Consider the following 18,738-nt stretch of genomic DNA (forward strand, 5'->3'; position numbering starts at 1 on the left):
GTCTCTTATTCTCTTAGCAACCATCACACAGCTTGGATCAGACAGCCTGCAGGGAAACAACTGGAGTGGATTGGAAGCTCACGTGTTGGATGCACTTCAGGCTACATAGATTCCCTAAAGAACAAGTTCAGTATCTCCTTAGACTTTTCCAGCAACAGAGTGACTCTAAACGGACAGAATGTGCAGCCTGAAGACACTGCTGTGTATTACTGTGCCAGAGAGCCACAATGACACAAACCATCAGGAGACCTGAACAAAACCCCTCAGTGCCTGAACACTTGTTGAGGGGGGGTGGTGATGGCGTAGTGGATAAGTCACATGCATTTGGTTTGAGAGACCCGGATTCAAATCCACTGTGAGACACCAATGTGTCCCTGAGCAAGACACTTAAAGCTTCAGTGTGTAATATTTCTGAGGATCTATTGACAGAAATGCAATATAATATCCATAACTATGTTTTCAGTGGTGTATAAAGACCTTTCATAATGAGCCATTATGTTTTTATTACCTTAGAATGAGCCATTTATATCTGTTATATGTTATATATGTTTCTACCATAGCCGACAACGGACAGCTCTACAGAGCGCGTTTCGTCATCACGGCGTTCTTCTTCTGCTTGTATTATTCAGTGCAGTGTAGACGTCCATCACTACATTAAATGCATCTGTAGAAGAAGAGGGAATAATATTAACAAGAATCAGCAGTCTCTGAGAAGTCTTCTAGTTTATTAGAAGTAAGAACTGAAGTGACATTTGGACAAATGAACGAGCACACACGTGTTATTTAGCACGAGAGCCGACAGCCTGTGGATCTTTATACCATGAAGCCAGATGGAGTCTGGACAGATACAAACAGCTAACAGCAGAAATCACCGATGTTGAGGATTTTCCCAGATAGAAGGCTATAATGTGGAACAGATGTTTTCAAAGCAGTGCTGAAGCTGTCTGTTGTGGACAGGTAATTAACTTGGGTTTGTCAAACTTTAGAGACAAATGAAAGCTGTTGTTTGATGACTATAGCTTGAATCACTAATTGGCAATAAAACAGCAGCTTCCAGCATGGAAGCGATCAACCTGCACGGTGAAGACAATGAATAGAATGGAATAAACTTTTTGTCAATTCCTGAAATATGGGGATGGTGTTTATAGGAAATGCACAGCCAATGTGCTAAATCTTTCCCAAAGTGTGTTGGAGCAACATGTAGCAGAAATAATCACAAAATCACTGTATTTTTATAGCGGGTAGATTTTACCCGCTATGGTGTTATAGGTATACAATGAACCCTGGCGGTGAACCCTCAGTTCAGTTTTGTCTATGTGGCTTCCTTGTCGTTGGATGTTGAGTGTTCTGCTTGCTTTGTTCCCAGTTTTTGGATTACCCTGAGTTCCTTGGATTTACTCTTTGTTGGATTTACCTTTGTTCTGGATTCTGCTTTGTTTGGACCTTTTGCCCCGAGCTTCCATGTAAGCCTGTTTAGTTTACTTGAAAAACTTTATTTCGAACAGCATCCTCCTCTCGCCTTGCCGTTATCTGCATTTGGGTCCACACTCCTCAGTTCCCCTCCCTTCCCTCAGCCAAACATGAAAATAATATTGCGAACAGGATTGGTCCGAGCACACGGTGGTGCACCGTGTCTGTGTGGGTTTTCTACGGGCGCTCCGGTTTCCCCCACCATCAAAAACATGTTATGAAGGTTCTCCACTCAGTGGCTGGCAGTAGCCTACTGTAGCTGCCCACTGCTCCCTTCAGGGATGGGTTAAATGCAAAGGATGAATTTCGCTATGTGTATGTGACAATAAAGTACGTTCTTCTTCTTCTTCTTCTTCTTCTTCACATCCTTGTGGAACTCCATGACTAACTTTTGCATGTATGGAGGATTCATTGTTAACACGTACAAACTGAAATCGATCTGATAAATAGGACTTAAACCAGCTTAGAGCGGTTCCTTTAATGCCAATTAAATGTCCCAGTCTCTGTAATAGGATCTGATGGTCAATGGTATCAAATGCAGCACTAAGATCTAAGAACCTTTGTCTGATGCAATTAGGAGGTCATTTCACTAGCAAGGACCATGCCACAACAATGTGTGATTTAGAGGTACATGCGAATATGGAATGCATGGACTATGGAGGATGGATAAATGCATTTAGAGGGGAAGGGTGATGGTGTTGATGTCGTCTGATAGGCTGGTCTGAGAGGGTGTACAGGAGACCGGGCACGGAGACTCAGTGTGGGGGTTCCGTCTCGGAAGTGTTTATTCCCGAGCTTATTTCAAGCCCCCCGGACGGTACCTAGATGAGACATGAGAGAGCTGTGCCCTGATTGAACAGGAAGAAATGAGGGGATGAAGGGAGCAGGGAAGCAGGGATGAAGGGATGAGGAAAGAGAGAACAGAGGGAACAAAAGATGAGCGGATGTGTGTAGGGATGAATAGATGAAGGGAAAGGGAGGGTGGGTCGAGCGATCTGAAACAGCATGCTGTTGAGCGTGTGCTGTTGAAGGTGGGTCATTGTCTGTCTTGCATTGAGCGATCTGAAACAAGTGGGGCAGGCTGAGCGGTATATGTAGCCTGACAGATGATTGGAGGTGTGGTTGAGGCGTGGCCCCGCTCCCGAACCTAAGTTAACAAGTTAACTTCATTAGTAATTTTCACCAGTGCTGTCTCTGTGCTATGATGAGCTCTAAATCCTGACTGAAAATCCTCAAATAAACTATTGCTCTGTAGAAAGTCACACAGCTGTTTAGCAACTGCTTTCTCCAGGACCTTAGAGAGAAATGGAAGGTTAGATATAGGTCTATAGTTGGCTAAAACATCCGGATCAAGTTTGGGCTTTTTCAGAAGAGGTTTAATTAAAGCTACTTTAAAGTACTGTGGTACATAGCCTGTTGATAGAGATAGATTGATCATATCTAGTATAGAAGTGCTGACTAAGGGTAAAACATCTTTAAGCAACCTAGTCGGGATGGGGTCTAAGAGGCAGGTTGATGGTTTAGATGAAGAAATTATTGAAGTTAGTTGGTAAAGATTGAGGGAAGCAAAACAGTCTAAACATATATCTGGTTCTACAGCTGTTTCTAAGGAGTTTAGAGATAAGTTGGTGCCAGTTGAGGGCAGGTCTTGGTGAATTTTGTTTCTAATAGCTAGAATTTTAACATTAAAGAAGCTCATGAAGTTGTAACTATGGGAATACTTGGCTCAAGAGAGCTGTGACTCTCTGTCAGCCTGGGTACAGTGCTGAAAAGAAACCTGGGGTTGTTCCTATTTTCCTCTATTAATGACGAGTAGTACGCTGCTCTGGCATTACGGAGGGCCTTCCTATGAGTTTTAAGACTATCTTCCCAAATCAAACGAGTTTTCCAGTTTGATGGAACGCCAATTCCTTTCAAGTTTCCGCAATATTTGCTTTAATTTGGGAGTTTTAGTATTATACCATGGAGCTAACCATCTTTGTTTATATCTTCTTTTTTAAAGTGGCAGCAGAGTCGAGTGTTATTCGCATCGATCCTGCAGCACTATCAACAAGATGATCGATTTGGGAGGGACTGAAATTAGCATAGGAGTCCTCTGTTACTTTGTGACTTGATAGTGAATTTAGAGCTGATGGAATCGCATCCTTAAATTTAACTACAGCACTATCAGACAGACATCTTGTATTGAAATTTTTTCCCAATGGCGTGTAGTTCAGCAATACAAACTCAAAAGTTATCAAACAGTGGTCAGATAAAGAGGGATTCTGTGGGAACACTATTAAATGGTCCATTTTAAATACCGCATACCAAAACAAGGTCAACGATGTGGTTAAAACAGTGAGAGAAACCAATGGAATCTAACAGAGAGATAAACACAGTACTTTCTCTCATTCTCAACGTCCACATGAATATTAAAATCTCCTACAATAATAACTTTGTCCGTTTTAAGGACTAAAGTTGACCAAAACTGCAAATTCAGATAAGAATTCAGAGTACGGACCAGGTGCTCTGTAAACTATAACAAATAGAATTGGTTGTAGTGATTTCCAACTTGGGTGCGAAAGACTAAGAACAAGGCTTTCAAATGAGTTATAATTTAGTTTAGGTTTAGTAGGTTAGAGTCGAAGATAGCTGCAACTCCACCTCCTCGGCCTGTGCCTCAAGGAATGTGAGTATTAATATGACTGGGAGGGGTGGATTCATTTAGGCTAACATATTCTCCATCACCCAGCCAGGTTTCAGTAAGACAAAATAAATCAATATCATAATCTGATATTAATTCATTTACTAGCATTAGTGTTGTCTATACTGTAGTTTGTGTCTGATTTTATTATTTTATTATTGTGTTATGGTATTTCTGTACGAGTAAGCACATCGTGAGCAATGTACAATTCCTTATATGTGTACACATACCTGTCAATAAAGCGGATTCTGATTCTGATTTAGAAGAGAGAGATCTGATGTTTAAGAGTCCACATTTAATTCTCCGATTCTTTTGCACTTGTCAACATTAATCTTAGTGACCCCTGATTGGCGTAACCGGGAGTCATTACACATGAACAATGAACAATCTTTCTGTATTATGTTTATCCTTAGCCAGCAGTTTCAAATAAGACTCATGTCGCCCGCTCTGGTCCCAGGGATGCACTTAACTATGGCTGCTGGCGTCACTAACTTCACGTTTCTCAAAATGGAGCTGCCAATGATCAGAGTTGGTTTCTCAGCGGGTGTGTTGCTGAGTGGGGAAAATCTGTTAGAAACGGGAACAGGTTGGTGGTGACCCGTGGCCTTTGAATGCTTACGACTATTCATTCTTCGGACAGTCACCCAGCCACCCCTTCCCGGCTGCTCGGGAGATGACGGGGGGCGGCTACCACAGGCTAACTCAGGTTACATGTCCAACTGGATAATTTCTTTGTATTGCCTGGGTAATCATGGTATCCATGTACTCAGGAGTTACAATTAATATTTAACAGTTTTCTTAATTTGTATAGGGTTGTAGGGGTTTTCTTTTCCCTAATGTCATGAAAAAGGGTTGACTTATGAAAATTAACAGTATAACATGATGAACAACATTTTAGTGATATTTGCTGTTTTTCTTTTAAAATGTATTTGAGTGAAAAAACTGTTGCCATACAGACTTAATAAAAAAGCAACTAACTTATGTAATGTTTGTCCACCTATTGTGTAAATTATGTACAGTAAACACTGATTCTCCAGTTTCACCAAACAGTAACTGAGATCCAAGTCAAATCCAGTTCCTCCCTGTCAGGAGGAGTCAATGCAAAACTCAGACGTCTTTCACCTCTACTTATCTGACTGCAGAGAGGATGTCAGAGAACAGTGGACACACAGTTTAACATGATGGACTATAGGACAGGACTGCTGCTTTTAACTGTCTGCTGGGCAGGTGAAGATCTTCACTGATCTTGATCAAATTTTTTTAGTGTTATCAGCTTATTTCACTTGATGATTTTTTATCTTCTTGACAGGTGTTGATGGTCAGACTCTGACAGAATCTGAACCAGGCCTTAAAAGGCCTGGAGAATCCCACAGATTGACCTGTACAGGCTCTGGATTCACATTCAGTGACTACAGCATGCATTGGGTCAGACAGGCTCCTGGAAAAGGCCTGGAGTGGATTGCTTTTATCTATGAAGATGGTAGCGGCACATTCTACTCTCAGTCAGTTCAAGGCCGGTTTACCATCTCCAGAGACAACAGCAGACAGCAGGTGTATCTGCAGATGAACAGTCTGAAGACTGAAGATTCTGCTGTTTATTATTGTGCTCGAGAGTCACAGTGACTGAAGTTGGTTGAGCAGCTGTACAAAAACCTACAGTACTCATCTTTAAGCTAGTAGAGCCTAAGAATTACATTTACAGTATATAAATCATATTCTAAATGTTTTATTGTTATTATCTTTATTTTTTTGTATTTCGTATTTTACAATTATTTTTTTTCAAATAACACAAAGTTGTGTAAACTGTTCCTGTGAAAAATTATTAGTTAGCAAATAAAAAACCCCCCAATAAAAATCACTTGTTCATAAAAGGCTAATGATAGCAAGTATAAACTACTACAAATACTAAACATTTCTACTAAGACACAATAATGTCTGTAAATTATGTGGAATCTAAAGTGAGTCATAATATAAGAATGAAAATAATTTGTTGCAGTTTCTTTTATAAAATCACTAGAGGGCAGTCAGTGTCAAGTTTCTCTCTCCTCTGTTTCTAAAAGGAGACACTCAGATCTGCTGTTCTCATTGATCTTAACTTAACTGACACTTGAACCCTGGACTGAACTAAAGCTTAACACTCCTGCTGCTCATGAACACTGGATACTGTGATAGTTGATGCTTTTCTATTCTAAACATAAGTCATGTGTTAACTTGATTCAGCACATTTTGAATATTAAAGTTTGACTATAAGGTGTTTACCATCAGCAGTGACTGCAGCCCCATCTGTCAGTGTCAGTTCATCTCAGCAGAAAAGAAGTTGATCTCAAGATGAAGAACCCTGAAGGAGCTGCTCCACTAGAGTCTGTAAATGGGTAGTTGACAAATACGGAGTAAAAAAAACATTTTCATCTAAAACACAATATTTGTGTAAAATCAGATTTTTAAAATAATATAAGGGGTCACTAATTTTGTTCATTCTTTCCCTGTTTTTTATTTTTTTAATTTTTGCTGAACTGCACTGGAAATGTGTCCTATAGTGTGACATAACAAAATTAAGAAAAAAAAGTCTTTAATAATATACAAACATGAAAGAGATTCATCTTAATTTTAAGACCCTTTTTTTCATATACTGTTATTTATTGGATATGAAATTTAGAATGACACTATTTTTCCCCATGAATTGAACTTGGACTTGCACCGTTTGAATAAAAGTAAAAGTAAACTTTGATGTCATCCTTTCAAAACTGTTGAAAGTTTTACAAATTTATGATGAGTGATCACTATGTCTCTCCTGCTGAAATACTGAACTGTTTTTATTAAAGATATTTTGAGATAAACACACATTTTTGGTTCTTTTATGTGTGTCACACTATAGGACAATAATGGTAGTCATTGCATTAAAGAGGACATAAATGGTATTACATTAAAGCTGTTTTATTTAACTTTCAATATGTCATGTTGAATCAAACAATATCAATTTCAACCGTATTTTAAAAAACAAAACAAACAATTTTTCATCGACATAATCAAAGTTGACTCCTTGATATAGCAAAACCAGTGAAATTTTGTAATTTTAATGTAATTTTGATTAAAAAAAAAACAATATCAATGTCACCCAAGTTGTTCAAAAACGAAATTATTATTATTATTATTTCATTTCAATTTACTTTCTTCGTTGTTCTCTTAGGACCTACTCCTTTATGTGTGGATCCCTGTTAATTTTCTCTCTATACTTCAGTGTCCTCTCTCTCTCCCAACCATTTATCTCCCTCATTTATTCCTATCTAAAAAAGAAAAAATGAAGTTTCACATTTCACATTACTTATTTTCATGACACTTTATACCAGTACAAATTTTCTGCAAAAACAGCTGTGTTTTTTACTGTAATTTTTGCGTTTAAAAACACAAAAAAATTATACAAATGAATACAAAGGAGTTAAACAAATCTGAATTAATAATTTAAAATGCATTTTAAAGAGACTTTGTCCTCTTGTGTGACATCTTTGTCCTCTGACAGTTACAGGTGTGGCACCAGAGGATGAGGAGGGATGTTTCAGCCTGTTTGTGCCAGTTAATGACCATGCTTTACCTAGCTAACCTGTCATTAGCAGTTAGCAGCACACCTTAGCTACATTTTCTATAATTATGTACTTTAACATACAGTTTTGAATTAAAAAATATAATTTAGGCCTGTCACACCAAAGTACAAGAAAACATAACACTTTTATAGCGGTTTGGAAAAAGCTAAATATTTGAACTATTCTGAGACAAAAACTTACCATGTGCACATCATGGGCTTCAGTACCATTAAAGTGAATGGGGTTTTTCAACTAAATAAGGTTGTCTGTTGAATTGGCTGATTAAATTAAGATATGGTGTCACAGTAGAGGACGTGGTTTTCAGTGACAAAATGTATCAAGCTCCTACGCTTTTAGAAATATATGGATAAAATACTAAATGATTGTCATTTACTAAAATAGACACTTGTAACATCATGCCTGAAGTATTTATCAACATTCATTCATCATTCAGTCATTTTATTTTATAAAAGTTTTAATTTCCGTAACCATGCTTGAGAAAGTCACATCAAATGACAATTTTGAGATTTGGCTCAAAAATGTAAGAAAACTAATAACAAAGCTGTTTTTACAACAACAGGTTAGGTAAAGGTTTAAGCATTTACTGCACTCTAAATCATGACAAAATAATCTTTATTCATTTTAGTCTTCCGTGACAGTGAAATTGCCATGTCATGTCAACAACCAGAAACCATTAAATTTATTTTATGCAAGCACACTTACATAACTTTCATTTTATTTACATGATCCTGCTGCTGGCACTGGTTTTGTCTTTGCAATAAGTAGGCTACAGTAGTAATTAAATGAACAAATAAGTACATGTTGTAAATGTTTCAAAAAAGCTGTGCTCAGACAGTTGAAATTAATCATCAATGTGATGTAGAAGGTTCTGGTAATACATAATTTATCTCACAAAACAGCTTAAATTATATTTAAAGTGTTTTTTAATAATTAGATAATATGGCTTATGGGAAGTGTTAATGGTAGTTGGTCCTTCGGTGCACATCATCATTATCACAATGCTGATTTTAATGAATTTAATGAAGTTTTGCATAATCCTTGACTCTTGTTAATATTGACATTAAGAATAGTAATAATGATCCTAATAGTTGTTGCAATCATTTTCATAATGTTTTAATATTAAAATGATATCAATACAGACATTAAAAGTCAACAGTTGTTTTATTTCTGTTAATGCAGGAACATTTTCAAAATGTGTAGTGAAATTAAATTATCATAAGTAAAGCAGAGGTGATTTCCAGGCATGTTTTCACTCTGCAGATATAATAACAGTCAACAGACTCTTCTATTGGCTCCAGTTAGACCAACATTGATGCTTCATGTGTTTGATTCTATGCAAACTCAGTGACCTTCCTTGTTACTCAGCTATAAAAACTTCCCATCAGGCTGTCAGTGGAGTTCACAGCACGTCACTTTCAACATAAACCATGTTTTCAGGTTTCAGGTTTCAAGTCAACAGTTCTTCTTTTGCAGTATAACTTGATCATTTGTTACAAAACATTTTCTTTTTTAACAGGTGTGAAGTGTGAACAGTTGACACAGCCAGCCTCTGTGACTGTGCAGCCAGGTCAACGTCTGACCATCACCTGTCAGGTCTCTTATTCTCTTAGTGGCTACTACACAGCTTGGATCAGACAGCCTGCAGGGAAAGGACTGGAGTGGATTGGAAGTGCACGTGTTGGATGGACAACATCCTACAAAGATTCCCTAAAGAACAAGTTCAGTATCTCCTTAGAGTCTTCCAGCTGGGTTGCACTTAGAGCAGCAAAATACGCTACCAACACACAAACTCCAAAAACGTAAATGAGTCAATACGCTTACCACAGCACTTCAGCACATCCAGCCTAGCCAGACCATACCATCAGATGATTAGATGCGACAGTCGGCATCACTCCTATTTCGTATTTGAAACACTTATTATAAATACTGCCCATCCCTGACTTCAACGATACATGAAATTATGAATACAAAAGATTATTATCCAGGAAAATTCCCAAAACTTCTTTAGAATGTTATTTCTATTTTTATTATATTATATTATATATTATTATAATTCACGTTAGATTGGGATTAACGTGTCTCAACACATTTCCCGACCAGTATGGCAACAATCTTATTCATAATATTCAGAGCAGTCAGTGATAAAAAAATATATTACTGTAACATTGCAGTGGGAGGGTACCTGATTTTCCAGCATTGTGACACCAGGCGTGTTTCATTCAACATTTCTTTATGTTCATTTTGGATCGCATTAGAAAAACAACTTAATTTTACCAAAAAGTTTTTACGCTCGCTTGAGGTGTTTTTTGCCTTTGTCGAAAAAATTTTATGTGCTAAATGGGAGATGGAAACACTATTGACGCATAAGTTCTGACTTAAGTTTATACTGTCGGTGTCTTGCCAGATATTCCGATGACATGTGCAGACATGGCGGGTAGCAACTTGGCCCCTTGAAACACATTTATTCGCTCCAGCTGATGGAAACGCACTTACGTAAAACTTTGAATAATAGCCCGGGCTTTTATTTGCTAAAATCACTGAATTGACCCTGCCTATATTTGGGACAGGCCTTTAATTCATTTTAACAAAGCAAACAGAATAATAGTTGTATAAAAATTATCAAATAATATCAATTACACGTAATTCATTTGATCTAGCTCCGACAGACGGCTTGTGCGCTTTTATTTTGAAGGCAGCAACTAACAAAACAACAACAGGGTGCAGAATGAGATAAGTGCAGCATAAGTTAGCAGACAGAGAGCGATTGACTTCACATGACAGGATTCATAACTTGGATTAATTTTTCTGAAAAGCTGTTTTGATTCTTTTGATCGGTTCTTTTGATCAAGTGTTTAAAGCGGGCGACCCCGCAGGGTTTAAGAGGTTTAATACATCCAAAGAACCAAAAACCAGACCAGGGGTTTAATGGAGGGAGGCATTTATTTGTCAAAATGTGTTGCCACACCATGCCAGTAAAGGCGGCTATTTGGGAATCTGCTATTAATTAAAGTTTTACCGTATTTCACATTTGCTTTCTTTTTCTCTTTTTTACATTTCAAAAGAAAAAAACTAGATGGAAACATGGCTTCTGTCTCGTAGCGTCTCTGTTGGCCGATGCCCAGAATGCATGCTTGCTTGAGTTGGAGACTGTTTTTTATTTCTGACACAATCATACACAGATAAAGGTAAAATTAATCACAAAAAATATCTTAAAATGCATGAACTACTTTAGTTTTCATCTAAAATAAAATATTTAGCTTTTCGCATTTAGTCACAGGTTTCAGTTCTTGAGCAGCTGTTTTCCTTTAGAGGCTACAAGTTTCTCTGTCTATCTGTGTCTTCAAAAATCTGCTGAAATCATTAAAAGTCTTTTTAAGTTTTACATGATCCTGGATGCCGTTAGGATGCCGTTACTCTACATCTGTTGGCATAAAGAAAGTAATTGAAGTAATAACCAGGTTCTACGCCACCAGAACACAAGACTCTGGCGAGATTAAAGGAGGCGGACTCTGTGTTTATATCAATGATGCTTGGTCTTGAGACATAGTCAAAGTTAATGGACGGTCTTTCCCAGATATCAAGTTTATCCTTTTGTTAAAGAGGTGGTATTATGCTTTTTGGCTTTTTCCCTCTCCTTTATTGAGTTATATATCTTTTTTGTGCATGTAACAGGTTTGCAAAGTCCAGCCCAAAGGGAACTCCCATCTCCCACAGAAAGCTCTGCTCTGAACCCCTTGAAAACAGCTCGTTTGTAGTCCAGCCCTTCACTTCCTTTACTTGTGACATCACAATGAAAACGCGTCATAAAACTTGCCCAGTGGCTAGTGGTGTCAGGCACGCCCTCAAACCAAGCTAGTCTGGCTCAACTCACCTTTGTTTGGTTTTCCATTGTAGAAATGTTGTACCTGTACCTGCTTCAAGGTACTTTTTTTTTGTATCACCTCACCTCCGTCGAGGAGTTCAAGGATACTAAAATGTAACATGAAAACACAACAGACTGCTGATTGGTCAGAGAGAACATACACAGGCCAGCAATAGGAAGTTTTATATTTTACATCACTAAATCCACTTCTGAGAAGTTTTGAGGTGAGAAATCCGCTGTGTAGATTTCAAATATTGACAGTTTTACGAGAAGTGATGGCAGAACAAAAATGTGCCTGAAGGAGCGTGTGAGGCCGGCCAGCCGCCCGCTCACAGAGCCCTCTGCTCCCGCCGTCACACAGACCGCTGCAGCACTGACAACGGCAGAGGAAAACACAGCTGGAAGGTTTTCATACCGCTTATCTGTCTTTACATTCTGAGTAATGTTGAAACGTTTTAACTTAAAAAAGAGAAGGCTTTGTGGATCGCTGGTGTGTGTGTGTGTGTCGCATTGAACATTATGTCGCGGCAGTTGTGTGTGGCGTCGTTATGACAACAAGCTACGTATTATCTCTGGGTACTATCTGCAATGGAAAACGGAGCAGGGCCGAGTAGAGTCGAGTCTATCAATTTGCGCTATGGTAACATTTTTTGGCAAGGCAGCACAGATCGTCAGAACAGTTCAACGTTTAGTCCTAAAAGACTCCGACTCTGTTTGGGCCTGGAAATTCACAATCACAACCAAATTAAATTTAAAATAAACACATAAACAATAAACAAGTGCAGAGTTGTTGTAAACGTTGGCTAACACAGCTAAAGTTATAACTATAATGCTAATCTTACACCCGATGTAAAGGCTACTGAGCAAACGTTCAAATTGTTCGGACAATTTTTATGTAAAATTGAGTTGAAATATGATGATTTTTGTAGTGGTTTATGGTAAGATGCGGAACAATGATGTTGTGTGGTTGTGGACTTGTGAGTAACTTATACCATCTGCTAGGTTATGGTCGCAGTCTGAAGCGGCTTTGATTTGGATCACACTACCTTGTTTCTTACGACCCGCCCTTCTCTGCTTCTGACTGGCTAGTAGTCTTTACCTGGGAACTGCGTATGTGCAACTGCCAACAAAGATTTTGTACAAGTAGATGTATCACTCTGTAGCTCAAGAGCAGAGCGTACAACACACAGGGTGAAAAGAGGAGCTGCAGCAATGTGAAAATATGGTGTTTTTTGAAAATTAAACGATGTAAACCTGTTCTGGTACAACCCCTAATTAAGATTTTGAACCTGAAAATGAGCATAAAACCACCTCTTTAAGATGCTGACCATATAATCAACACTACCTTGTCGCTCATCTCTATACTTTTCCCCAGAAACAAATTAAAACAATGTACCACATCATGATTTGCTTTCTGGGTGTAAATAAGTGTATATGTTATTTATTTTCATTTTTTTATTTTAATCTCCTCTAAATTTGAATGTTTTATCTACTGTATTTTCTATCAAGGAGTTGGGTAAAACGAACATTTCACTTATAACCCTGAGTTAATGACCTTGATTCCAAGATTCACATATTCATAATCAATTAAATTCAAAATGTTACTGAAAACAGTCAACAGAGTCTTCTATTGTGGTCCAGTGTTCAAACTTTGGTTGTCCCAGGCCTTTCTGTGTGAAGTTTGCATTGTCATGTTCATAAATCATAAGTACATTACCTTTCATTTCCCCAAATAAATGTTCACATGACAATTCCAAGCCACGACTACCGGTGAGACAACAGCTGATCCTTCTTTTGAAGCCTGTCAGTGTCCTTCTCTATGCAAAGTGAATTTCCTCACAGTCTGCTATAAAGACTTATATATATATCATGCTGTCACTTGCATCACCTGTCAGGTCTCTTATTCTATCATCAGCTATCACACAGCTTGGATCAGACAGCCTGCAGGAAAGGACTGGAGTGGACTGGAATGAAAGATACTGGAGCTTCATACTACAAAGATTCACTAAAGAACAAGTTCGAATCGACAACAGAATCGACTTAGACTCTTCCAGCAACACTGTGACGCTAAACGGACAGAATGTGCAGCCTGAAGACACTGCTGTGTATTACTGTGCCAGAGAGCCACAATGACACAAACCATCAGTAGACCTGAACAAAAACCCCTCAGTGCCTGAACACTAACATGAAGCCACCAGAGGAGGAGCCCTCAGACCACTAATGACTTCAACACCAGTTCACTGTTACAGTAAAGAGAGAAACACTTTATAGATTTTATAAAATGTTCTTCATGTAATTTAACAGTAGCTCTTTTCAATTTAAATACTCTGACATTAAAATCACTGATACATCATTTATTGTTTTCCAACAGTGAAGAATTTCAAATATTAAATCTTTAAAGTAATCAAATAATGTCAGTTGACAACTTAGCTTTAAATGGTCCATTACAAGAAACAGCTTTTCAGAAAGTCAGTTTCTCTTCATTTAATCTTTGCTAAAATAAAATAAAACTGATAATTAACTGAAACAGTTACATCTTTAGCCAACTTTATGGTGAAACTTAAAAGTTATTATTATTAATGTCATTTTAAAAGTGGTTTCAGTTTCTGTGGTAAAAAAAACAAACACCTTATAGCTTAGTTTGAGATGAGGGAAGCAAACAACATGAAATGTCTCCTGAAGGTCTCAGAGAAGTTTTATGTCATAAGTTGTTTTTTCTACAGGGGAATTGCAACAACTACAATTTAAATATGGCTGCAAAACCTATTTTTTCATGGAGATCAAAACACTAAATTCAACTTCTGAAGACAAAATTAAATTCAAAACAAATTGAGATGTATGAATCAAATTAATTTGGTTCCACTCAATCCAGCTCTCTCCTCCTTGTGAGGAGGAGTCAATGCAAAACTCAGATGTCTTCCACCTCTACTTATCTGACTGCAGAGAGGATGACAGAGAACAGTGGACACACAGTTTAACATGATGGACTATAGGACAGGACTGCTGCTTTTAACTGTCTGCTGGGCAGGTGAAGATCTTCAGTGATCTTAATTTGACGTATTTTTATTTGTGCTGCCACAATGTAAGGGATACATATCTTTTTTTGTCTTAACAGGTGTTGATGGTCAGACTCTGACAGAATCTGAACCAGTGATTTAAAGGCCTGGAGAATCCCACAGACTGACCTGTACAGCCTCTGGATTCACATTCAGCGGCTACAGCATGCATTGGGTCAGACAGGCTCCTGGAAAAGGACTGGAGTGGGTTGCCTGGATTGATAGTGGTAGTGGTAGCAGCAAATACTACTCTCAGTCAGTTCAAGGCCGGTTTACCATCTTCAGAGACAACAGCAGACAGCAGCTGTATCTGCAGATGAACAGTTTGAAGACTGAAGATTCTGCTGTTTATTATTGTGCTCGAGACTCACAGTGACTGGAGTTGGTTGAGCAGCTGTACAAAAACCTACAGGACTCATCTTTCAGGCTGTTAGAGCCCAAACATGACTTTTCTTCACATTCATATTACATTATTTGTTCTATTGTTTGTATTTATTTTGTGTTTTTTGTTTTACATTATATATTTTACGTTACATATTTTTGTGAATGATACATTATACAACATCCTGAAGAGTGTTCTTGAGAAATATTTGTATGAAACATTAAACACATAAAAAAACACACAGTCACTTGTTCAAAAACTGCCAAAGACAACACAATAATCTGGTTGCTGAAGTTACAAATACGTACACGTCTACATATGTAGACACAATAATGTCTTCAAATTATGTGGAATCTAAAGTGAGTCATAATCCATCCATCCATCATCAACCGCTTATCCTGCATACAGGTTTGTGGGGGGCTGGAGCCAATCCCAGCTGACATCGGGGGAAAGGCGGGGTGCACCCTGGACAGGTCACCAGGCCATCGCAAGGCTGCGAGTCATAATATGAAAGTGAAAATAAACACATAAAATCACTAGAGGGCAGTCAGTGTCAAGTTTCTCTCTCCTCTGTTTCTAAAAGGAGACACTCAGATCTGCTGTTCTCATTGATCTTAACTGACTGACACTTGGCTGAACTAAAGCTTAACACTCCTGCTGCTCATGTCCACTGGATACTGTGATAGTTGATACTTTTCTACCCTAAACAAAAGTCAGGTGTTAACTTTGTTCAGCACATTTTGAACAGAAAAGTAAGACAGCATATTTAAGTGTTAACAAAAACAAAAAAACATCAACAGGTAACCACATAGCATGATATTTGATTAAGACTTTTTTTTTATTTCTGACATAATCAGACACAGATAAAGGTAAAATTTTGTGAAAATCACAAAAGTAACTTATAAATATGTGAACTACTTTAGTTTTCACCTAATAATATTCAAAATATTTAGTTTTTGCATTTAGTCACTCAGGTTTCAGTTCCTGAGCAGATTTTTAAAGGACCATATGTCTTAAAGCCTTCATCATCATCATCAGGTCTTTTATGCAAACCTTCAAACCAGCAGCATCAGACTTAAGTTTTTCTTACTATGTAAATGATCCTGGCTGCTGCCTTATTTCTGTTTGCAGTGAATACAGTAAGTGAGCAAATAAATGAATAAATAAATGCTGCAATTACAAAGAAATGTGCTCAGAGGTTTGAAGTTCATGATCATGAATGTGATGTAGGAGGTGCTGACAGTAAATAAATGATCTGAAGAAAACAGATCGCATCATGTTTAAAGTGTGTTTTAATAATCTATAAACATACTAGACACACTAAAATATGTTTTCCATTATCCATGATTCATGTAAATATCCACTTACAAATAGTAACAATGAAATAATGTGTTATGAAATTAAAATATAATATTTAAAGCAGAGGTGATTTCCAGGCATGTTTTCACTCTGCAGATATAATAACAGTCAACAGACTCTTCTATTGGCTCCAGTTAGACCAACATTGATGCTTCATGTGTTTGATTCTATGCAAACTCAGTGACCTTCCTTGTTACTCAGCTATAAAAACTTCCCATCAGGCTGTCAGTGGAGTTCACAGCACGTCACTTTCAACATAAACCATGTTTTCTGTAGCTCTGCTGCTGCTGTTGGCAGCTGGATGTGAGTCTGTCTGGATTTGTCAAAGTCAGCATTTCATCTTTTGCAGTATAACTTAATCATTTGTTACAAAACATATTCTTTTTTAACAGGTGTGAAGTGTGAACAGTTGACACAGCCAGCCTCTGTGACTGTGCAGCCAGGTCAACGTCTGACCATCACCTGTCAGGTCTCTTATTCTCTTAGCAGCTACTGGACAGCTTGGATCAGACAGCCTGCAGGGAAAGGACTGGAGTGGATTGGAAGCGGAGCTGGATCCAGCACATCCTACAAAGATTCCCTAAAGAACAAGTTCAGTATCTCTTTAGACTCTTCCAGCAAAACAGTGACTCTAAACGGACAGAATGTGCAGCCTGAAGACACTGCTGTGTATTACTGTGCCAGAGATCCACAGTGAGAGACAATAATGTGAGAGTCATACAAAAAGTACTTCCTCTTTTTACCACCACCACAATCGACATTTACTTGCCGTCTCAGTATTACTTTTGTGTGTTTTGTTTTCTTCACAATGCTGATTGAATAGTAAAGTTGCAACGTAAGAAAAAACTACAGTGTTATTTGCCCTTTGAAGCAATGTTTCAAACAATATTTATTATTATTACGGTTTCCATGTATCTTTATAATGACATTGATTGATATCACGCATGTGCTGAAAAAATGTAAATTTTTTCGTTTAATTTAGAGATAAACTTAAAAGAGTTCACTGACTCAGCTGACCTGATTTCCTCAGGCAGGCTGTTCCAGAGCCTCGGGGCCCTGACAGCAAACGCTCTGTCTGCTTTAGTTTTCAGTCGAGACTCTGGAACAGACAACAGACCTCTGCCCGAGGATCTCAAGGTGCGTGCTGGTGTGTTTGGGACTAAAAGTTCATAAATATAACAAGGCGAGAGGCCATGAAGAGCTTTAAAAGTAATCAATAAAATTTTAAAGTCAATTCTAAAACATACTGGGAGCCAGTGTAATGACACTAAAATAGGAGTAATGTGGTCATATTTCTTTGTTCTGGTTAAAAGCCTGGCAGCTGAGTTCTGGACAGTCTGGAGTCGATCAATAAAATATTGGGTTAAACAGGTGAAAAGGCTACTGCAATAATCCAGGCGTGACGAAATGAAGGCGTGTAAAATGGTGTCCTTAAAAGTTAACATAGATCGAATTTTTGCTATATTTCTAAGTTGATAAAAACATGATTGAACAAGCTTTGTGGTGTGCTGCTCGAAATTTAAATTACTAACAAACCAAAACACCAAGGTTCTTTGCCACAGGCTTAATGTGATTTACTAGGGAACCAGCAGATGGCATCTGCTGAGACCCGATGACCAGGAATTCTGTTTTGTCTGAGTTCAGCTGGAGGAAATTATTTGACATCCATTTTTTAACTTCACAAAGGCAGTTGTTAAGTGAACTCAGCATTCCAGGGCCTGTGGATCTGACGGGCAAGTATATTTGTGTGTCATCAGCATAAATATGAAAAGAAATGCCAAGTTTATGGATAATATGTCCAAGGGGAAGCAGATACAAGGAAAACAAAATGGGTCCTTAGACCGACCCCTGAGGCACACCATATTTAACTGGACAGAACGACGAGACATAGTTGTTTACAGACACGCAAAACTTCCTATTTGACAGGTAGGATGAAAACCATTCCAGGGCAGTACCAGAGATCCCCACCCAGTGCCTCAGTCTGTCTAACATGATGTTGTGATCAACGGTGTCAAAAGCAGCGCTAAGGTCCAGGAGTACAAGGACTGAGCACATGCCTTCATCAGCAGACATTAAAAGGTCATTGGTGACTTTAAGCAGGGCAGTCTCAGTGCTGTGGTACTTCCTAAAACCAGACTGAAACTTTTCAAATATTTTGTTATTTTCCAGTGAGCAGCTGTTTGGACACAATTCTTTCTAGAATCTTTGCAATAAAAGGCAGTTTTGAAATTGGTCTAAAATTATGTGGGAGGGAGGGATCTAAACCAGGTTTCTTTAAAAGTGGGATCACGCAAGCCGTTTTAAAATAATCAGGGACACAACCAGTA

The 18,738-nt window shown here is 38.1% G+C and overlaps 1 gene segment (V, D, J or C); it reads left to right on the forward strand.

Annotated features, from left to right (window-relative positions):
* The first annotated feature begins 8,986 nt into the window (after positions 1-8,986).
* Positions 8,987-17,169, forward strand: LOC119886832. The segment is given in 3 exon segments: positions 8,987-9,172; positions 16,668-16,714; positions 16,804-17,169. Coding segments are annotated over 2 exon segments (345 nt in total).
* The last annotated feature ends 1,569 nt before the right edge of the window (positions 17,170-18,738 follow it).

This window comes from Micropterus salmoides, unplaced genomic scaffold (genome assembly GCF_014851395.1).
Source record: "Micropterus salmoides isolate LMB-PRFRI ecotype aquatic unplaced genomic scaffold, ASM1485139v1 Ms_hic_scaffold_10, whole genome shotgun sequence".
NCBI classification, from domain to species: domain Eukaryota; kingdom Metazoa; phylum Chordata; class Actinopteri; order Centrarchiformes; family Centrarchidae; genus Micropterus; species Micropterus salmoides.